Source organism: Aptenodytes patagonicus, chromosome 15 (genome assembly GCF_965638725.1).
Source record: "Aptenodytes patagonicus chromosome 15, bAptPat1.pri.cur, whole genome shotgun sequence".
Lineage (NCBI taxonomy): Eukaryota > Metazoa > Chordata > Aves > Sphenisciformes > Spheniscidae > Aptenodytes > Aptenodytes patagonicus.
The window spans coordinates 12,622,104-12,643,026 of NC_134963.1; the positions used below are offsets into that span (position 1 = coordinate 12,622,104).

Sequence of the window (20,923 nt, forward strand, 5' to 3'; positions counted from 1 at the left end):
TACAATGCATTAATGGGGAAAAAGGAAGCATGAATGAAGGATAAAGGCACTCCAAACAAGACACAGAGCAGAGGGATCTTTAGAAGAACAAGCTAAGAACAACAGATTAATTTGTTAGAATTTTAGTGTTCTCCATTGCCTCTTTGTATTTTTGATAACTTTTTAGTTGATGATCCACAATCTGTGTAGAAGTACTGTATGTCTGAGGTTGAAGCTTCCTTGTATTTTGCCTGAGCCCAAAAGCTGCTTTAATTTCATACCACTGTTCGGGAGCGTTTGCATAATAGAAGCAGAAGAAACAAACCCGTTTTAGACTGGAAGAGCCTTTTTTTTTGTTTTTGTTTCATACAGTGAAACTGCTGAACCCCTCTCTTTTTAACACACCACACCTACCTTGATACTATAGACCTATATGTGCTTGATTTCAGGTTATACGACTGCAGCACAAAATTGCTCACCTGTGCATTGCAGTAGGCAACCTAGACGCTAAAATGAAATCACTTTGATGCCTATAGAATTGTACAGAAGATTGTGGTGTATTTTTTACTTGTCTGACAAATTACTGAAATTTGTTTACTTTGCATGGTACGATTACTCACAGCTCAACTTGAAAAGGAGTTTAATGCCTGTTGACCTGGAAGTTTTATTGACATACTTGGTATTTGATGCTGCTTCAGACATAAGACTGGAGCTGTACAGTGCTTCTCTATAACCTATTTGAATAAATAAATCTGCAGCCAAGTCATGGATAACATGCATGTATCGGAATGAGAAACTATCATGGCAAACTTGATTGCTAGTATTTTTATATAAAACAACCTAGAATTTATCGATAGAAATTACTGCTGGCCAAAACAGACCTTAAATGAAATTCCCCCGTTTCAGAAAGTTATGCCAAAATTTGTTAGAATATAATTTAGAAGTTGCATCAAAGTCAAAGACTGTGGCAAAAGGGGTAGAACACTGTGTTATTTTGGAATTTTTTTAAAATGCGTATATCAGAATGAAAAGATGACTCAATTAGAGCTGAGCTGGGTACATAAGGGAATGCTGTCAGCTCCTACGGACGAATTAAGTTCTATCAATTTGTACTATTTATTCAGAGCTTCCTCTGATCATCTGTTCTGCCTGTATCTAAAATATGTGTCTGGTTACTTTCTAGGCTTTGCTGAAACTTTTTCAATTAAGTAAGACCTTACATTCAGCAGACGAGTACTTATAAGCTAGTTTTGGTCATCATTCATAACAAGATTTAGAGGAAGGAAATAATATTGTTTTAAAAATGAAACCCGATAGTTAAACTTGAATGAAAAGGATCAAAAGGAGAACTTGGATAGAGTTCATATACATCAGAGAATTGAAAGATTTATTGCATTTCCATCATGTTCTACACTTGCCAGTAATGCAGATAAATATCTTTGTTGTGGTTTGTTGTTAACACTTACCAGTTCAGACACTATGGTGACTAGTCTCACCACTAGAACTGGTGTGATTTGGTGCCTGATCCGTAACTGTAAGATTTTTTTTTTTAAATTTTCCAGTGTTTATGGTTTTTTTTTTTTCTAGTAACGAGCATTAAAGGGCTTTTTCAGGGAGAGGGTGCTGTGGTAGAATGGTAATGAGACCGTAGCTGATGAGCCTAAACAGGAGTTTGAAACTTGCCTGTTAAGTTTGCTTTGTTTCCTGCAGGTCTCTTAACATGGACTTTGAGAATCAAGACAAAGAGAAAGACAATAGCAGCGCAGCTGGGTCTTTTAATGGCAACAGCACCAATAACAGTAAGGGTTAGCTTTACTCCTTATCTTTCTTTCATCACTTCAGTGTGCTGCATCTTGTTTTGCTTCATCCGTCTGTGTGTTTCAGCTACGTGGGTTGTAGATTCACCTGATGTAATGGAACTGCTTTGTCTCGGCACTTACCGTCCTGCTATGCACTAATACTGCTATCTAGTTCATGCCCATGGAAGCTAAATTTAAAACATCACCATAACATTTCAATAATGCATAGAAATTACATGCTGCACAATTTGTTGGGTTTTACTGGAAATGGAAACTGCTTTATTTTCATAACTGTGTGGTGTTTTTTTTTAGAAGGGAATGTAATTTCTTTTTGTCTGGAGGTTATCACTATTATGTGTTAGCCAGTCCGTAAGCAATGAGAGATCTCATGGTATGCTAGCAAGTCCATAAGGATGATTGAGCTTTATCAATAGAGAAATTGAAGTATAGAGTTCACATGGCTTTGGGCAACTCATAAGGGACAACAAAATATGTGTCTACACACAATCTATTTGGAGTGGGGATTAACATGTCAGCTCCTACGTGGTGATTGTCCCCTCTGTAATCTATAGATTCCAGGCAGCTTGGCCATTTGAGATGCAATGTTTTGAAGGTAAAAATATGTATGTGAACAGTTAGAGTGGAATGCGTTGTACACAATGTGCTGTAAATTCACACCTGAGTTTAAATTAGAGGAATTTATATGGGTATATTCTGAGAATAGGCTCTAGAATGAATAGTTTCAGCAAGTTTAGAAGACCGGAGTGAGATACGTGAGCAGCCCTGTGCACAGAACCCTGAATGCTAAGGTTGCTTCGTTTAAAGTAAGAAATATAGCTTAAAAAATATAAAATTACTAACATATGTTGTATGTGTCTTTTGCCTTTTTTGTTTTTTTAATATAGACTCTTGGAATTTACATGGTTGTCAGGGCACTGCTTTTGTTGACAACACAGAGCAAAGAGGTTGCTGTGCTTGGTGATTCAGCAATGAACAGTTGAGGCTTTTGGCATCTGGGAAGTAAGAGAAGACAGTCCGGGGCTGGGGAATTAAGCACATTAAGGGGATTAGCTGTCAAAATTGTCAGAAATGAAATTAAGACCTTTGACATTTAACACTGCAGGCACTAATTCCCATATGCCAAGGTGGTTTGTAATATGTAATTTCTGGGGTTTTGTTTGGTTTTTCCCTTGGGAAGTTGAAGGGCATGTGAATAAATGCTCTTTCTCAAAGCAGAAGGAACTAGATCTAAGTCACAGGTTAGAACACAGCACAGGAATTTCTGTGTCTTCACACTGTCATCACTGGACTGTCTATATTGTACTTTACCCTTTTGTACCAGACCTCAGTTAACACAGAAATCCCAAGTGACTGAGTTCTTCTGCTTTTTGTTTTTAAAATTTATTGTGCTACTTATGTTTAAGAATAATAGGTCCATGACCTGAACTAATAAATGACAATACAGTGCAAGTGTCATGGCTTCCGTGCTCATTGTTTAGCTTTTCTTTTATGGAAATGGTTAAATACTTGTGACAGATACTAAGTTGTAGTGCATGTATTTCACGTGTGTTTGAGGTTTTTCGATATACTCAGCTACATTGGTAACTATGAGTTGTGTAGGAAACCTGTTATTTAGACAACTTGCTACTCTTCCACAGAAAAAAATAAAATAGACACATTCTCAGCCACACGCACAGACAATGTGTGTATATGTACTTGTATGTGTATGTCTGTATATATGTGCGTACATACATAGGCACAGATATTCTGCTTGATAACCTAAAAGCTTATCCTTAAAATCCTGGGACTGGTAAAACCCTGCTTCATACAGCAGCGTCTAATTATTTTGGGATAACACGGTGATGTTAATCTAGTTTTAGATCTCATCTTGGTCTGAGCCTTCTATTAATTTTTCATTGGAGACATTTTGGATACTTCTTATCAAGTGACTACTTCAGCTGTTACCTGTTATTTTAATGCTCTACAAGTATAAGTATGTCTTGTATTTTTAATTGGGTTACTACTTACGGCTTTTTTTCACCCCCACTCATGATCAAATGTAAATACAGCTACTAAGACTGGTTAAGTTTTAGAATTTGTGGGGATAGGTGGGCTTTTCAAAGCCTGGTCTTCTCAATTTTGTTAATAATTCTAAAAACTCATGGTAAAATATAGTAAAAAATGTCCCATTATTAATATCCCTAGTAGTCACACTGCATGGTTGAGGTGGGGGAAATAATCAGAATAAAATACTTCAGTACCTCTATACTTTTTAAAATTGCTTCCAGCTATAAAATTCGAGCATGAATTTTTGTTGGTTTTTAGCATAAAAGGCGATTATAGTGCAGGCTGAACTGAGTTGGTAGTTTTATAAACAGGTTAAATGAGTTGGGTGTTTTTTGAAAAACTGCCCTTTATTGTTAGGCTTGATGTTATCTGGTGATTGCAATCAGTGATACAATTTAAGTGCACAGTGGCCTTCACCCAAGTGGAATTTGAAGCTGTGGCACCCTTTGCATGAGCTCGGTCAGCCTAACACTGTCTGCAGCTCTGCTGTTGGTCAGGCTCTTTACCTTGTGCTGAGAGGCTAAATAAAAGTTTTATATGCTCTGTTCAACACGTTTACGTTGCTCAGTGTAAAATGAAGCAAATACATAATTGCTATATGATTCCTAATCCCTAAATAATGTTAATTTTTGTAACTTGTTATTCATTCTATCTATGGCACAAGAGAAAACTCATACATTTTCTTTCAACTTTCAGTTCTTGGATTCTGCAAAGCAGGGCTGTTGCCGTACACACCCAGCCACTGCGATCGTGCAGTTTAGCTGGAGTGTTTTTGCACTCACTGCTGTGCTTGGTTATGATAGCGTACGAGGATCTTGGAGTAAATGTCTATTGCACCAGCACTGAAATGGAATATATTGTCAGAGTCCTCAGTTGTGTTGGTGAGGACAGGCTGTCAATACGTGTGTGGTAAGAAATAGCCCAAGTTAAATGTCACTTTCTTTCTTTCTTCTGCAGGTATTCAAACCATTGATTCTACCCAGGCGTTGTTCCTGCCAATCGGAGCGTCTGTGTCTCTCCTAGTTATGTTCTTCTTCTTTGATTCAGTTCAAGTTGTCTTTACAATATGCACAGCAGGTGACTAAGTTTTCTTCTCTTTAAGAATTTAATAGAACAGAAAGCATTGATATAATTAAATATTGTTGATAAGAATTATAATACATGTCATAGTACATCTAAAAAAAAAACTCATCAGGTTTCACGGTTGTATTTTCATGTCTCTGTAGCTATTAATAAAGTGACAAGTATTATTTGAGAAGTATTTTCCACTTGGAGATTTGCAACACCTACTGAACTATAAATTGCCAGAGTTTTGAAAGAGGCTGGATGTATTATTTTATGTAAAGTTCACTTTTTTACAAATCGGTGCTCAGAACTGTACATGGTGTTTCATAATTCAGGTACTTTATAGGATCATAGCAGAACTCTGGAGATCCTATCCAGAGACTTCTTTTCCTAGTTTAATTTTGGGTTTTGCTGTTATGCAGTTTTTCTTTGTTTCAAGGGTACTGCTGGTCTCACTAGCATTTTGAGTATTATTCTTTTGCACTGCTTGAATTTAGAACAAAAATATCATTTTGTCATTTAAATACCAGGGCGTTGATTTTTTGGAAAATTTTGTCCTTTTGATCTTTTTGCAGTTCTTCAAGAGACCAGCTGCTGTTCAGGGTAGCAAGATTCTTCCTACTGCCCCAAATTTGCAGCAGCTTTTAAAAACTGTACTCCTCAGTCCACATACTGAGTCTGTGAAGATTTTTAAACCCCTAAATACCTGTCATCCTCTCCTACTTCATGTATATGCAATGCAGGCTTTTCCCTCATGATTTAACTCCTGAGCTATGCATCCTCTCCAGCCTCTTAAACAGCGCTGGTGTTGATGGGTGAAATCTAAATCTCTGCTCTTGACACGAGTCTTGAGACTCCTATCTTTAATTCTGGAGGCACAGTCCTGTTGAATACTGCTTTTATAAGTTTGACCTATGTCACATATATTCTTTCCTATTAAAGATAAATTATTACTTCATATAAATTCTACTATATGCTAGATATTAGGGGAATATACACACACACACACATATATAAGATATCATAAGGGAAGATTTATGACAAAAGACAAATTTTAATTTGTCAAGCTTATTGGTCTATTTATTTCCAGAATGACCTTGACATTTGCAACTTTATTTGTAACATTTGTGGTGTGTAATTAGACGATACTGTCAGTTGGGGCTTGTTGCAGGTTTAAGAAGATTGAGTCTGTCTGGATCAGTGCACTTGGGTATCTTTATTCTTGAACCTGGTTTGATGATACTTTCGTGCCTTTCCTTGGTCTTGCATCAGGGAGTGTTATTAAGCACAGGGGACTTTGGCCTCAGAACATCTAAAATGCAAAGCTTCATTAGAGGCTATATGGCAGGATGCGGGCTCCGCTGGACTTGGGAACTTGGGAACTGTGGGACTTGGTCCCTGTGTCCCCTGAAGCTCAGTAGTGCTATTTCACATCCTCTTTTTGTAGATTTTAGAGGCTGATGTGGGGGGACTTCTAAATTATAGCTGATGTCTGCTTTCTTAAATCCTTCTTAAATCTTCCTCCCGCAAAGATTTGCCTGTCAGGGAAGAGTCAGGAGCAAGGGTAGGTACAGCAAACAGCCCAAGGCCAGGACCAGCTGCTAAGCAGAGGGCAGAGCTGAAGCGCTGGCGCGTTGCCTGCAGACAAGAGTTAAGCCAAGGGATTGCCAATTGAATAATAGGTATTGAGACTAGAGGGAAGCGAAAACTTCTGACTGGAAGCCTGGACAGTCAGGAACGAGATTGAGAGTGGGTACTCGTGGGCACTGTGTATTAGTGTGATTACATTTTAATTCTTACACTCTCTGAATGAGCCCAGCTTTGGGGTGGCAGCAGTTGGTGATGCTAGGACAGGAGGCGCAGGGTTCCCTCCTGGGAAGAGCTGGAGGGGAGGAAGGGGAAGGAGAGATTCCAAGGGCAAAGAGGGTCGGTCTGGGGGAGGAAGGGTCAGTCCCGCTGTGGTGGAGGCGGACTAGGGAGCAGGGCAGGCAAGCAGTGGGGCCTGCAGGACTTGGGGTGACAGGGGCACAGGTTTTGCTGTGTAGCGTTCTTTGCCAAGCACCTGTGAAAAGGTTCCTAGTTCAATGTGTGCAGAGTTGCCAACTCTTCATTCTTTCCCTACCCATTCTGCTTTTTTTCCTCCTCTCTGAAGTATTGATAGAACTGTGAGTTTCCATGGTGCTGTTTGCATACAGACACTTTTTAAAATTTTCTTTTTAAATGAATTGATCTCTCTTTTTTTTTTTTTTTTTTTTTTTTTTTTAAAAATCTTCCTCCCAGCAGAAGGGGCAGAATTGAGGGGTGGAAAGATGTGGTTTCACCAAACCAATTTCTTTTCTGCAGTTGGCTAAAGCTGTGCACTAAAGAGAATGTTTGATTCCTTCCCATCATCTTCATTTGAGAAGAGGAAAGAAAAAAAAAATCCCCTTTAAAAACCAACAACCACCACCCCAATTTTTTAAGGAATGAGTAGAGGACAGCACAAAGATTTGATTTGCAACATGCAGAAAATGTCAAGTGACTCTTTCATTTTCATTTCAGTCTGTTCTTGCTGCAGCAGTTTTGGATGCGTGCTGCTGACATGTCTGTGTCTCCACGCCCTCACTCTTCAGCCTTTTAAACAGTCCTTAGTACAAATTCAGTGCTATTATTTTTTTTGAAAAGTGGAAGGAAAAATTATTATAAATACCAGCAGTTACTAAATGTTTTTACAAATGCGTGGGTGGGATAAGTATGCTTCTTAAAAAAGGAAATGTTTATGGAAATAGTCTATTTGGATATTTATGGTTTTTATCATGCTGTTTATAAAAACTGAAAGCACTTCGTATTTTAAAAAACTTAAGTTGCCAGCTACTGGATAGAACTTATTTTAAGTTGTACTGTGTTTCAGTAATGAATAAAGGGGTTTGAGTGAGATGGGGGGAAAAAAGTGACTATCTCAGTAACTAAGAAGTGGAAAAAACCCTTTATTGTGCTGACTTAGTCTGTGTCATATGCTGAAAAATTGTAAAAGAATCTCAACCAGTTTATAGTAAGGTCTTTCATTTTTCTTGACTCTCAGAATATTTGAAAACTTTTTCTTGCTGACATGATCATGAATAGCTTTAAGACTTCTTTTTTTTAAGGTTTGGGGATGGAGCGCTGCATTCCTTTGAGAGCTTGTATTTTGATTGAAGTTTGAAAGCATACTAACAATAGAAGTTCTGCAGAAAACCTTGGAGCCTTTGGCTGCTCTTGCTTTAATAATACTGCAGCATATGATAATAGGACATTGTTGCAAGAGCTTTTTCAAATTGGAGAAGCTTGTTTGTGTACTGTAGAAATTAGGTCTGAATGTACTAATATTACCTTTTCTTCTTTTTCTAGTCCTTGCAACAATAGCTTTCGCTTTCCTTCTGCTCCCGATGTGCCAGTACTTAACACGGCCTTGTTCACCTCAAAACAAGTAAGGACTTGAGAAATCTTTTGCTCCTCTTCTTGTATGTTGTATTTATTTCTTTTAATGAGAATTCTTTAACAGAGTCTTTGGTTACGAGCATTAACCTCAGGGCTTCAGGGCTGATGTTTGTGCATATTTTTTGTGCCACACCATGTTTCCACTTTGGAACTAGGAAGCACAATTTCTGCAAGTCATGCCTGCTTGCCAGCCTGGGAAATGCAGGACCATTGCAGGGGACTGGGTTTCCCAACAGTGGTTTTTAAGAAGTTTGGCTTATTTTGGCTGAGATTTCAGAGTTTGGGATTTGGTATTGGATTTTAATGTTTGTTAACGTTGGACTATGGATTTTAATGCTGGCTTTCAGGGACTGTAGTTACACTGGTGAAAATTACAGTTGTTAATGTTGTGGTTTGAAACTAATTTTTTTTTTTTACCTTGTGACTGGAGTTCATGTTGCAAAAAGCACTATCTTAGATGGTACTAGGAAATAGCATTCATGGTAACAATTTCAAGGGAGGTGCCAGGATTTACAGGGTTTTTTCCATCTCTGTAGTTCAGGCTTTACACACATTATTTGAATGCGAGGAAAGCTTTTGTTTTGTTGCTGTTTTGGTACCTATTTGTGGCAAAGGAGCTTCCCTTCAGTTGTTCTTGGCATCTTTCATCAGCAGTTGAGCCTTGTTCCAACAGCGTCCATTTTCTGTTCTTTAAATGGAAACATAAAGTCTCCTAGCTAATGTTTATATGTTGTTCCTAGGATTTCCTTTGGCTGCTGTGGGCGTTTCACTGCTGCTGAGTTGCTCTCATTTTCTCTGTCTGTGATGCTTGTCCTTATCTGGGTCCTAACTGGCCACTGGCTCCTTATGGATGGTGAGTATGTGAATTAAGGGATTTTACTGCTGGTTTGTGCCTGTTCTGACACATCCAGTCACCTGGTGATGATTGGTGAAATTTATTAATATTAATGGCTTACTGTGTGGTAGACTCCCTGAAAACAGCCGCCGTCAGGAACACGCCAGTTTGGGACACCTGTTTTTCCGGTTTGTAAAAGCTTCCAAGGAAGTGCCAGAACACTCATGAAAGATATTCTACACCTGTGTGGTGTAGGGTGGATCGCCAGTTTTAGTTAAAGATGTGTGGAGACAGTTATTGTTTATGAATCATAACTTGATCTTAACAATCTGGTTAATTTTTGCTGTGCATCTTGTGTTTTTTTGGTTCAGATGATCAAATAATTTGTTGTGAGACAGTTTACAGTAGCTGGTTGTCTTTGATCTCTTTGATGCTTGCCAGTTAGGATGGTGAGATGGGTGAAGCTGGCAGGCATCCAGTTGGCTTGAAGGTGTGATTTTTTTTTTTTTTTTTTTCCTTGCTGGTTGAACTGAATTCACAGCTTACTGTTCCAAAAAGGAGCTTTCCTCCTCTCCTCCTGCCTTCCAAATCTCTTGTGCTAGCTCTGGCACTCATTTAATCACATGGTAAACTGATTCAGCTCACTAGAATGGCAGCTCTTTTTTTGCCAGGCTATTTTTCTGCTGCTGCAGTGAGATGAATTGGGTTATTGTGTAGTCAGGTATGTGCTAAATTTGGCAAAAGGTAAGTGGCAGCATGATGGGATCTGAGAGGATGGAGTGGATATGATAGCAAAGGGATGAAGAGGTAGCTAGGAGCAGGACCTCTGCTTCTCAGCAGTGTCAGGCAGCTAAATTGGCTTAGGACATCTTGTGAAATGGCACCCTGAAGTGGTGATTGCTTGAGGAAAAATAGCTGGGACAACATTACCTGCCCTTGAAATTGTTTGTGGCAATAGAAAACATACATCCCATCAGCTTTCCAGGTCCTCCTAAATGAGATAGCAGCAGCAGAAAATCCTTAGCACTGAAACCTCTCATGGCACCGTGATTATTTCTTTTGTATATAGGCGTAATGTTTCATTCGTGCTTTTTGCTGCTTTAAAAATTCCACCTGTTATATGTTAGGGAATACCTTTTAAAGTACCCAGATACTAAATGAAGAAAATGCAGATGATGTTTGTTTTGTGTTAAGCAGAGTAGCCCACCATGAAATCGAGGGTGATTTTTTTGATCTGCAGTAGCTACAAAGCTAAATGGAGTGTCAAGTGTGGATGTTGGCAAAATTTGAAAAGACTTGTCTACACTGAGATATCGACAGTGCGCACGCCTGCAGGGCTGTGATCTTATTGGCGTCACGGAGACGTGGCAGGATGGCTCCTATGACTGGAGTGTTGGGATGGAGGGATACAGGCTCTTTAGGAAGGACAGGCGGGGAGACGAGGAGGGGGTGTCGCCCTCTATGTCAATGACCAGCTGGAGTGCATGGAGCTCTGCCCGGGGATGGGTGAGGAGCTGACCCAGAGCTTATGGGTCAGGATTAAAGGGAAGGCAGGGACAAGTGACATTACACTGGGGGTCTGCTACAGGCCACCTGACCAGGAAGACCGAGCAGTGAGGCCCTCTGTAGACAGATGGGAGTAGCCTCATGTTCACAAGCCCTGGTCCTCATGGGGGACTTCAACCACCCCGACACAGCGGGGCATAAGCAATCCGGGAGGTTCCTGGAATGCGTCAGTGATAACTTCCTTCTCCAAGTGGTAGAGGAGCCAACGAGGAGAGGTGCTACGCTGGACCTTGTTCTCACCAACAAGGAGGGGCTGGTGGGGAATGGGAAGCTCAAGGGCAGCCTGGGCTGCAGTGATCATGAAATGGTGGAGTTCCCAAGATCCTTAGGGCACCGAGGAGGGCACACAGCAAGCTCGCTGCCCTGGGCTTCAGGAGAGCAGACTTTGGCCTCTTCAGGGATCTGCTTGGCAGAGTGCCATGGGACAAAGCCCTGGAGGGAAGAGGGGCCCAAGAAAGCTGGGTAATATTCAAGGATCACCTCCTTCGAGCTCAGGAGCGATGCATCCCAACAAAGAGGAAGTCAGGCAGAAGCGCCAGGAGGCCTGCATGGATGAACAAGGAGCTCCTGGACAAACTCAAACACAAAAAGGAAGCCTACAGAGGGTGGAAGCAAGGACAGGTAGCCTGGGAGGAATGCAGAGAAATTGTCCGAGCAGCCAGGGGTCAGGTTAGGAAAGCTAAAGCCCTGACAGAATTAAATCTGTCCAGGGACATCAAGGGCAACAAGAAAAGCTTCTATAGGTACGTCAGGGATATAAAGAAGATGAGGGAAAATGTGGGCCCTCTCTGGAAGGAAACGGGAAACCTGGTTACCCGGGATATGGGGAAGGCGGAGGTACTCAATGACTTTTTTGCCTCAGTCTTCACTGGCAAGTGCTCAAGCCTCACCGCCCAAGTCGCAGAAGGCAAAGGCAAATGCAGGGACTGGGAGAATGAAGAACCGCCCACTGTGGGAGAACATCAGGTTTGAGACCATCTAAGGAACCTGAAGGTGCACAAGTTCATGGGACCTGATGAGGTGCATCCGCAGGTCCTGAGGGAACTGGCGGATGAAGTTGCTAAGCCACTATCCATCGTATTTGAGAAGTTGTGGCAGACTGGTGAAGTTCCCACTGACTGGAAAAGGGGAAACATAACCCCCATTTTTAAAAAGGGAAAAAAGGAAGACCCAGGGAACTACAGGCCAGTCAGTCTCACCTCTGTGCCTGGGAAGATCATGGAACAGATCCTCCTGAAAGCTATGCTAAGGCACATCGAAAATAAGGAGGTGATTGGTGACAGCCAACACGGCTTCACTAAGGGCAAATCATGCCTGACAAATTTGGTGGCCTTCTACGACAGGGTTACAGCATTGGTGGATAAGGGAAGAGCAACTGACGTCATCTAGCTGGACTTGTGCAAAGCATTTGACACTGTCCCACACGACATCCTTGTCTCTAAATTGGAGAGACATGGATTTGACGATGGACCACTTGGTGGATAAGGAATTGGCTGGATGGTCACACTCAGAGTTGCAGTCAACGGCTCGATGTCCAGGTGGAGACCAGTGACAAGTGGCGTTCCTCAGGGGTCGGTATTGCGCTGTTTAACATCTTTGTCAGCGACATGAACAGTGGGATCAAGGGCACCCTGAGCAAGTTTGCCGATGACACCAAGCTGTGTGGTGTGGTCAACATGCCAGAGGGACGGGATGCCATCCAGAGGGACCTTGACAGCCTTGAGAAGTGGGCCCGTGTGAACCTCATGAAGTTCAACAAGGCCAAGTGCAAGGTCCTGCACATGGGTCGGGGCAATCCCAAGCACAAATACAGGCTGGGCGGAGAATGGATTGAGAGCAGCCCTGAGAAGAAGGCCTTGGGGGTGTTGGTTGATGAGAAGCTCAGCATAACCTGGCAATGTGCGCTCGTGGCCCAGAAAGCCAACCGTATCCTGGGCTGCATCAAAAGCAGCGTGACCAGCAGGTCGAGGGAGGGGATTCTGCCCCTCTGCTCTGCTCTGGTGAGACCCTACCTGGAGTACTGCGTCCAGCTCTGGGGCCCCCAACATAAGAAGGACATGGACCTGTTGGATTGGGTCCAGAGGAGGGCCACGAAGATGGTCAGAGGGCTGGAGCACCTCTTCTATGAAGAAAGGCTGAGAGAGTTGGGGTTGTTCAGCTGGAGAAGAGAAGGCTCCGGGGAGACCTTATTGCGGCCTTCCAGTACCTGAAGGGGGCCTAGAGGAAAGATGGGGAGGGACTTTTTACAAGGGCATGTAGTGATAGGACAAGGGGTAATGACTTTAAACTGAAAGAGGGTAGATTTAGATTAGATGTAAGGAAGAAATTCTTCACTACGAGCGTGGTGAGGCACTGGAACAGGTTGCCCAGAGAAGTTGTGGATGCCCCATCCCTGGAAGTGTTCAAGGTCAGGCTGGACGGGGCTTTGAGCAACCTGATCTAGTGGAAGGTGTCTCTGCCCGTGGCAGGCGGGTTGGAACTAGATGATCTTTAATGTCCCTTCCAACCCAAACCTTTCTGTGATTCTATGACAGACACATTTACTTAAAAATAGCCCATTTTTGTGAGCAGTTCAGTCTGAAATAGTGGGCTTCGAGGTAATTAATCTGCAGAGTACTGAACTACTGATGCAGAGTGGTTTATGGGTTGTATTTCTCTTGGTGGTTGTTGATGATTCACTGAATTGTGTTGATACTGTCTAGCTTTGGAGTATTTTATGTAGTTTATATTAAGAGAGCTTGTATTATATAGGTAAGCCTCCTGTCGTTTGTTCAAATCGAATTAAATCAATGTTTGTCAGTGACATTGAACAGGGAACAGCATTTATTGGCCTTTGTCAGGGAAACAGATTCTGCAGTTTTATTCCTCATACTATACTGCTGCAAGTGGAATTACATCATCTCTGCCTTTACCCTTTGCTTCTCTCTAACTGAATACTTGAGACCCCAATTAATCTTGTTTGGAGGGAAATGTGGGCATTAAGTACTGCTCGGTAATATATGCAAGTGGAGCACTTGCTCGTCTTTAAGCCAGCGCCTGCCAGCTGCTGGCTGTGCTGTGATCTAACTCCTCCTCCCCACTTGCACGGGGATGATCTTCTGTTTCGCTGTCAGCAGAAAATGAAACAGGTGTTGTGAACATGCTTCACGTCACCTGGGCCCGTGGCTGGAGGGAGAAGTGGGGCAGGCGTTTATTTTAACAGTACACCTCGATTTTTGTGTGTATGGCTTGCTGTTGTGCAGTTGATTCTCTCGTCCTGAGAGAGTATTTCTACTTCAGAGCTGAGCAAAAAGGAGGGGAAATACTTCATGGTAATTTCCAGTCCTTACAACATCAAGGTATGGCAGTTCCTGCCAGAACAGTCTTCATTGCTCAAATACTACAGTTCCCCCGTCTGCACAGTAGCTGGTTGAACTGTTTCTGAAGCCAGGGACATTTTACAGGATAGAATGAGCAGATACTGTCTCCAGGGGGTGTTCTGGCATGTGATGATGTACATTTACAGGTCTTGAAATGCTTATTTCTCAGAGCAGATTGTTTGATGACAAAATCATCAAGGATGGTCACTGTCCCCTGGTAAAGCCTAGTTAAAAGCCTTCCTAAATAGTGGACATAGGTGGAGATGTACAATGTGAATGCTATAGGTGTATGCAGTGTCTATCTAGAGCTCTAGAATGAACTGAATGGTCACGGATACCCTGGGAGCTGCTGCAGACCTTTACTGCTGCGGCAGTCGGGCAGAGGCTACTTCCTGTGTTCTTATTCCCACTCTTTAAAATACACTTTGAGAGTTTTATAAGAACGTGATTAGATCAGAATTTCAGTACCTATTTCTTTCAAAGGTCAACTGGTGGCCTGTGGGGGAAGTTTAAGCCTTGCCAGCTTGCATAATGCTTTGTAAACCAGACAGCACACCACCAGCATCTTGGTGGTTTCATCTGTTCTGGATGCAGTAGTGCAGTAAAGCTGAAAAATACACTGCATCCAGAGAGTCTAATCACATATGCAAGAATATTCTTAATCCTCAGAATATCCTTATTCCATAAGGAATGTGCTTGCAGGGACTGCGGAGTTAATTAGTTCTGTTAATTGAAGGTTAACTCTTTCAGTTAGCTCTTTCTTATTCAGCTCTGTGAACCTGCTGCCCAGCACTTCCAACCCAGAGCTACCGTTTGTGTGGCGATTTTACCTTTTTTTCTTTCTTTCTTTCTTTCTTTTGCGCTTTTTTTTTTTTTAATGATTTGGAGTATATTTCAATGGAGATCTGCCTTACCTAGTTTGTGAACACCAGCCGTGAGCTTGGCTATGGGTGACACTGTTTCTCATATGATTTCTGGACTTTTTCATTGGCAAAGGAAGCTGGCTTCCATTTAGAGAAGCTTGTTGGTGGTTTGACTGCACTTTGGCCTATATTACTTGTACTTGCTCTCAGGCATTCTTGCTTTCCTTCTGTTTTTTAAATTTGCCAATATTTCTTAAAGCAGTTGTAAAACTGCACAATTATTAGCATGTGTATTTCACTGTCATCTAAAGGACTTTTTTGCATCTCCTTTTCTACCCGGTATTTGCTTAGTTTGATGAAAGCGCCTTGAGCGCGTGCCTGCGTTCGTTTCAGCGACAGAGAAACAGAGTGTGTGAACAATAGATAAAACTTCACACTGGTTAAAATATTTCCACTTCTAGTTAATTATAACCTGGAAATCCTCTCCTAAATATAGGCTTGCTTGAGCTATTATTAACATTGGCTTTAGAAAAACCTCTTTGATTTAAGGCAGACTGTTCCCTTGTATTTGCTCTTCTGCCAGAGGAAGTCTGTAACTGAAGGCTATATTGAATTACTGAATGCAGTTCTTTTTCTCGCTGCTTTGCTGTGTCAAATTCTTTAAACCTCAGTAATTTGCCTGCATTTTATAGCTAGTTGCAGTTATGCAGCATGAATTAGGGTGCATTGTTATCTGAGTAATCCCATTACTTTGTTAAAACTGGCAGCCGTGACACTTAGTGTTGTGCTAAGCTTGTCAGTTCTCAAAAGATAAGGTGGGTTTGGCAAAGTCGTTGCTGGGATGCAACCCCTGGGCACTGCAAGCAGCCACGCTGGCAGGCGTTTGGTGGCACTTTTTCCCCTTGAATCTGTATGGAAATGTTTCCTTAGTGTTTTGGTGGAGGAACTCCACATCTTTCAGGGGAAATGCAAGCGTAAGGTAGTTTCATAGTTGCATAATTATAGCATCAGAACCCAAAGGTTAACTTGTAAATTTTGGCCTAGTCAAGTTGTCGCGCTGGTGGGCATATACGTAATGAATCAATTTTCCCTGAGGTTTCAATTGGACAAAATAGGTTTATAACTTTTTACAAATTCTGTGTCATGTTAGTCAAATACATTCTGTTTATGAATTTCTGCATACTTAAGTGTAATCTGGTCCCAACAGGGCTCCATTATTCCTTGTAAATATACTGATACCATAGATGAAAGTTGATGTACTTTTTAAGGTTTTTTATTTTTTTATTTTAAGTATCTCTTCAGGGATCTGCTTGTAACCAGTTGAAATATATTTGACTGTCGGTTGAGTATCTTTGGTAGCTAAGGCTAGGCTTAAAGAAGCAGGAAATCACACAAATGTGAAGACTGGGATTTCTTTTTTTTAGTGTAACATCTCAGTTTTCTGCCCTGACAAAATTCCCCTTGGAACAGAACTAACATCTGAGCTGCAGCATGTTGTTCAGCTTGTTGATCTGGCTGAAAACTCACCCTTGGGAGAGGGCTTGGGAAAAGACTTGCCCATATTTTTTTCCCCGTTGGTAGGTAGGCTTTCACATAGATTTTTGTTATTGGGAAATCCCTGTATATCTAAACGGTAATACTTCATAGTCAGTCTTCGGGCAGTCTTACACAATCTTGCCCAAGCAGAAGATTGGTTTGAGTGGGTTTTTGTCATATCATGTTCTAACATGTCACGTAACCGTGCTATTTCTGCATTAAGAGTCAAGGATTTTATTTATTTTATGCATTTACTAGAAATCCTCCTAATAGTGTAAAAGTAGAGGTTTATGTTTGGGGCACAAAGAGTTCAAAGTTGTTTTGTTGCTTCTGTTTTTAACTGGGTAGTCAGTGTTTTACAGGGGAGAGACATGAAAACATTTCTTTGTGGTGGGTAGTGGAAGTTGAGTGGAACGGGCAGTTGTGCCTGCAGAAGGTTTCTGCTTCCATGGGAGCATGTTCGCAGTTGGCTACTGAATGTATTTTGACTTTTCTTAATTCTGGTAAGAAGAATTTCCTATCTGGAAATAGTAGACAGTCATCTAGTGCATGCAGTGCTGCACAGGTGCAAAGAGAGGCTTCTTCGGGGTGTTTTTTGTGGGGGAGGTATTGGCTTGGGGTTGGGTTTTTTTGTTTGTTTGTTTTGCTATTTTTAATGAACTAATTATGTGCTTGCATTTTGTAGCTCTGGCTATGGGCCTGTGTGTTGCAATGATAGCCTTTGTTCGGCTGCCGAGCCTGAAGGTTTCCTGCTTGCTACTCTCGGGGTTACTAATTTATGATGTCTTTTGGGTAAGTGTTTTGTTTGGTTTTGCTAAAACTGTTTTTATCCTTTGGATTAGTAATTGGCCTTGGGCCATTTTTACATGAATTGTACTAGTATGAAGTTGATGAAATCTGGCAAAGCCAGAAGATCAGCTTCATTGCTCCATTCTGAGACGTTGAAGTCTGCAGCAGGATACAGAATTATTTCCTCGCTAATTAGTTGACAAAAGCAGAAACATGATTAGAGTATTTCTACTTTGGCATATTATTTAAAAAAAGAAATTGGACCTCAAATTTTGAAAGCCTGGCTGAAGCTCAGAACAAGCATTTCCAAGTAAACACAAAGCCTTATCCACACTTGCACAGTACGCACATGCCAACTTCTGATTAGCAGTGAAATCCGCAAAACAGGAATGCAAACTGATTTATAGCCAGTAAGGTTGGCATAAAATCTTACCGCACTTTTACAAGAAACCTGACAGAATATATTTTGTAAAACTGAAAGGATTTTGTTTTACCTTTGCATAACACCGAGCACTGATCCAGGGAAGCACTTGCTGACAGCTCTGGCAGCCAGTCAGTTCCCCAGTGTGATGAGCTGTAGCGTAAGAGCCTGTTTGAAACAAGCGTTGCATCATTCTGTTTATGCACCGCACTTGCCTCTTCTCTGCTTTCAAGCTTTCTCATATTTTCAGATTCCTGTTACCTGCCTTTGTAGTCCTGGACTACCTGCTTGTAGTCCGGATAGATCCTTTGCCAAAGGATCTCAAGATATTGATCGATATCTTGATATCAGAAAGTATATTCCAGTTATTCTTGAGGATTAACAGTGTAAAAAACTTTTTCTGAATTTTGGAAATACATTTTGCCTTTTATCATCATATATACAACATATGTATAGGGAAAATTTGGACAATATCCTCTCTTTTCTTGAATAAGCAAAGCAAAAATACACGCAGCTTTGAGTTGCTATATAATTGCAGTTTGTAATTTCTGATGATTTCCTTGCTTCGTAGGTCTTTTTTTCTGCCTACATCTTTAACAGCAACGTTATGGTGAAAGTGGCCACACAACCAGCTGATAATCCCCTTGACGTTTTATCCCGGAAACTTCACCTGGGACCAAATGTGGGTAGAGATGTTCCCCGTCTGTCGCTGCCTGGTAAACTTGTATTTCCAAGGTAAAGTCAGCAGTTCTTTTACTGTATTATACAGGAAAAATTTTCCCTCCCTGTACTTTTTAGTAGCACTAATTCTATTGGAAAATATCAGCTTAGTTCTCTATTTAGTCACTCCCTCTTCATGATAAAAAGGTGTATAATGAGTAGTGAGGATAGGATACTTTGCATTTCCTGACTCATAGCATGCAGAAATGATCCTAATTAGGTTAAAAGGTGGCCTGTTCAGAACAGGATACGCTTTTCGACATATGTGTGAGTTCTACAGTTTAATGACTGCTCTTGCAGGATTTATGACCTAATGCTTAAAAGCAAGAGACCTGAGGTTTATTATAACATCAGAATAGTCTTGATTACTGCATAATTGCAAGTGATTGGGAGGAGAGTTAGAAATTGATCCAAGCAAGGACGGCTTACCGGGTAAGTGCTGTGTTGGAGGGAGATTATTCCACATCTCTCTGCTGCAGGGGTTCCTTGATGTCTCAGGTTTTGAACCAGATACGCGTAGGCCTGGTTGGGCAGTAAGCTCCAATGCATCAGCAGTTTTGCAGTAGGTTATGTTGGCATATTTACTCTATTCTTGTTTCTTTAGATGTTGGGATGCTGAAATTACAGAGATTAGGAGTTGATTGTCTGCAATGATAGAAAAAAAATGTTCATTTTGTCAACTTTGCGATAACATAAGTTGGCTTCGTTTTCATGAAAAAGATCTTGGATCTAAGACAATGGGCAATTTTAGTTCTTAATCTGCTTAGCAATTTGCTCTTTTCTGGGAGTCTGGTGAGACTATAGTTTTCTATGTGTTTTGTCTGAATGAGGCCCAAGATCTGAGAAGTCCACAAACCGATTTATTGCCTTGTATTAGAGGTGATCTATGTACATGGGAATGAAGGTGCAGTGTCTATCAGTGTTACTCAAACAGTTTGATAAAATGATCAGCTGGTACCTCCCATCAACACTTAGAAGGCAGAAGATTGAAATACTGAGTGGATGGATCTGTTTCATTGAGTGAGTTAAGAGCAAAAGCAGCTGACACACTGTGGGTAGAAATAAACTGGTCTGGAGCAACATGCCATTACTGTCAAAATCGGTATGTTTAAAACTGAGCTGAGGTGGTGGTGAAATCAATCTTCAGTAGCCAGCATTTAGCTTCTACTACATAAAAGTTTGCCGGTAGAAAGAAGGGAGGTGCAAAATGAAGCTCAAAACCGAAGTGGAGGAGCCTAGAGCTTGTCACCTTTTGTCTTGGGCACAGACCAATTTCAGTTGCTCTCTAGTTCCACAGGCAGCCACTTCTCTATGCTGGGGATCGGAGATATTGTGATGCCAGGTCTTCTGCTCTGCTTTGTCCTGCGTTACGATAACTACAAAAAGCAAGCCAACAGTGATTCCTGTGGTGCCCCAGGACCAGGGAACATCTCTGGACGTATGCAGAAGGTCTCTTATTTTCACTGCACACTTATTGGATATTTTGTAGGTGAGTAATCAGTTTAATATGGATAGCTGCTTAGTGAGCAGAAGTGGGATTATTGTAGTAGGTTTAAAAGATGATGAAAGCAAGTATAAAGAGGCTTTGAGAGGACGCTTGGTTATGTTCTTTTTTTAATCCTCCTCTCTGGGTTTCATTGGCATGGTCTAGGGAGAAAAACCCTTCCACAGTCTTCTTTTTAAGATTTTTGTTTTGGTTGTATTTTATTTAGAGGATGAAAGAGATCAGTGTATTTTTGTTAGCAACTTTTTATACTTTGCTTTACTAGCATAGAAGGTGTCGTAGCTCATACCTGGGTTATTAGAAAAATACGGAGTTTCTAGATGGATTATACTGTGCGAGAGTACATCTAGGTAATTCATCTAGATAATTCCTGCATTTTTGTATTCTGCTGTTAATGCTTATGGTCCTGTGACATTTTAGCACATACAGAAAATCGTAAGTAGTCCCAACTGGAATGCTGTTTATGATTTGATGTAGCCATCCCTCTCCTCCCTAACATAAAATAGATTTTTCCCTAAGGTCAGGACATGCGTGTGCATATCCTGACCTCCTGCAGTCTTTCTGAGGATGAAAAGGAAAGATCATTTCCTATCAATAGCCTTCCTCCTCCCCTGCCTCGTCTTTCCCCCTACAGTCCCTTTCGGCAGGTATCCAGGAAAATCATTCCTGGTGTGTACAACCCTTCCTCTCAGCCCCTCGTTTCTCAGGCTAGGGGCCTCAAGACGGACAGTCTCAAGAGGTACCAGCACTGGAGTAGCGCTTCAGTGTGGTGCATTCCACTTCCTCCCCTTCGCCGTTCGTTGCATTTTGTTTGAGTTATTCTTAGCTTAGTCTTTGAGATTCAAAACTGGAGCAAGTGGCTCAACACAGCCTAATATTAAAATAGAATAATTTTTCACTGTTTTGTTTGTTTCAATTGTATTCGGGGAACGCGAAGCACAGATAAGTAACTTTTCCACAGCCT

The 20,923-nt window shown here is 41.3% G+C and overlaps 1 protein-coding gene across 2 annotated transcripts in view; it reads left to right on the forward strand.

Annotated features, from left to right (window-relative positions):
• Positions 1 to 20,923, forward strand: part of SPPL3 (signal peptide peptidase like 3) — a 66,628-nt gene that overhangs the window by 43,419 nt on the left and 2,286 nt on the right. For both annotated transcript variants that reach the window (XM_076352880.1, XM_076352881.1), the window contains exons 3-9: positions 1,690 to 1,778; positions 4,803 to 4,922; positions 8,277 to 8,355; positions 9,107 to 9,219; positions 17,211 to 17,317; positions 18,307 to 18,470; positions 19,745 to 19,944. In XM_076352880.1, the coding sequence (XP_076208995.1) occupies positions 1,690 to 1,778; positions 4,803 to 4,922; positions 8,277 to 8,355; positions 9,107 to 9,219; positions 17,211 to 17,317; positions 18,307 to 18,470; positions 19,745 to 19,944 (872 nt within the window). The remainder of the gene's footprint in view (positions 1 to 1,689; positions 1,779 to 4,802; positions 4,923 to 8,276; positions 8,356 to 9,106; positions 9,220 to 17,210; positions 17,318 to 18,306; positions 18,471 to 19,744; positions 19,945 to 20,923) is intronic.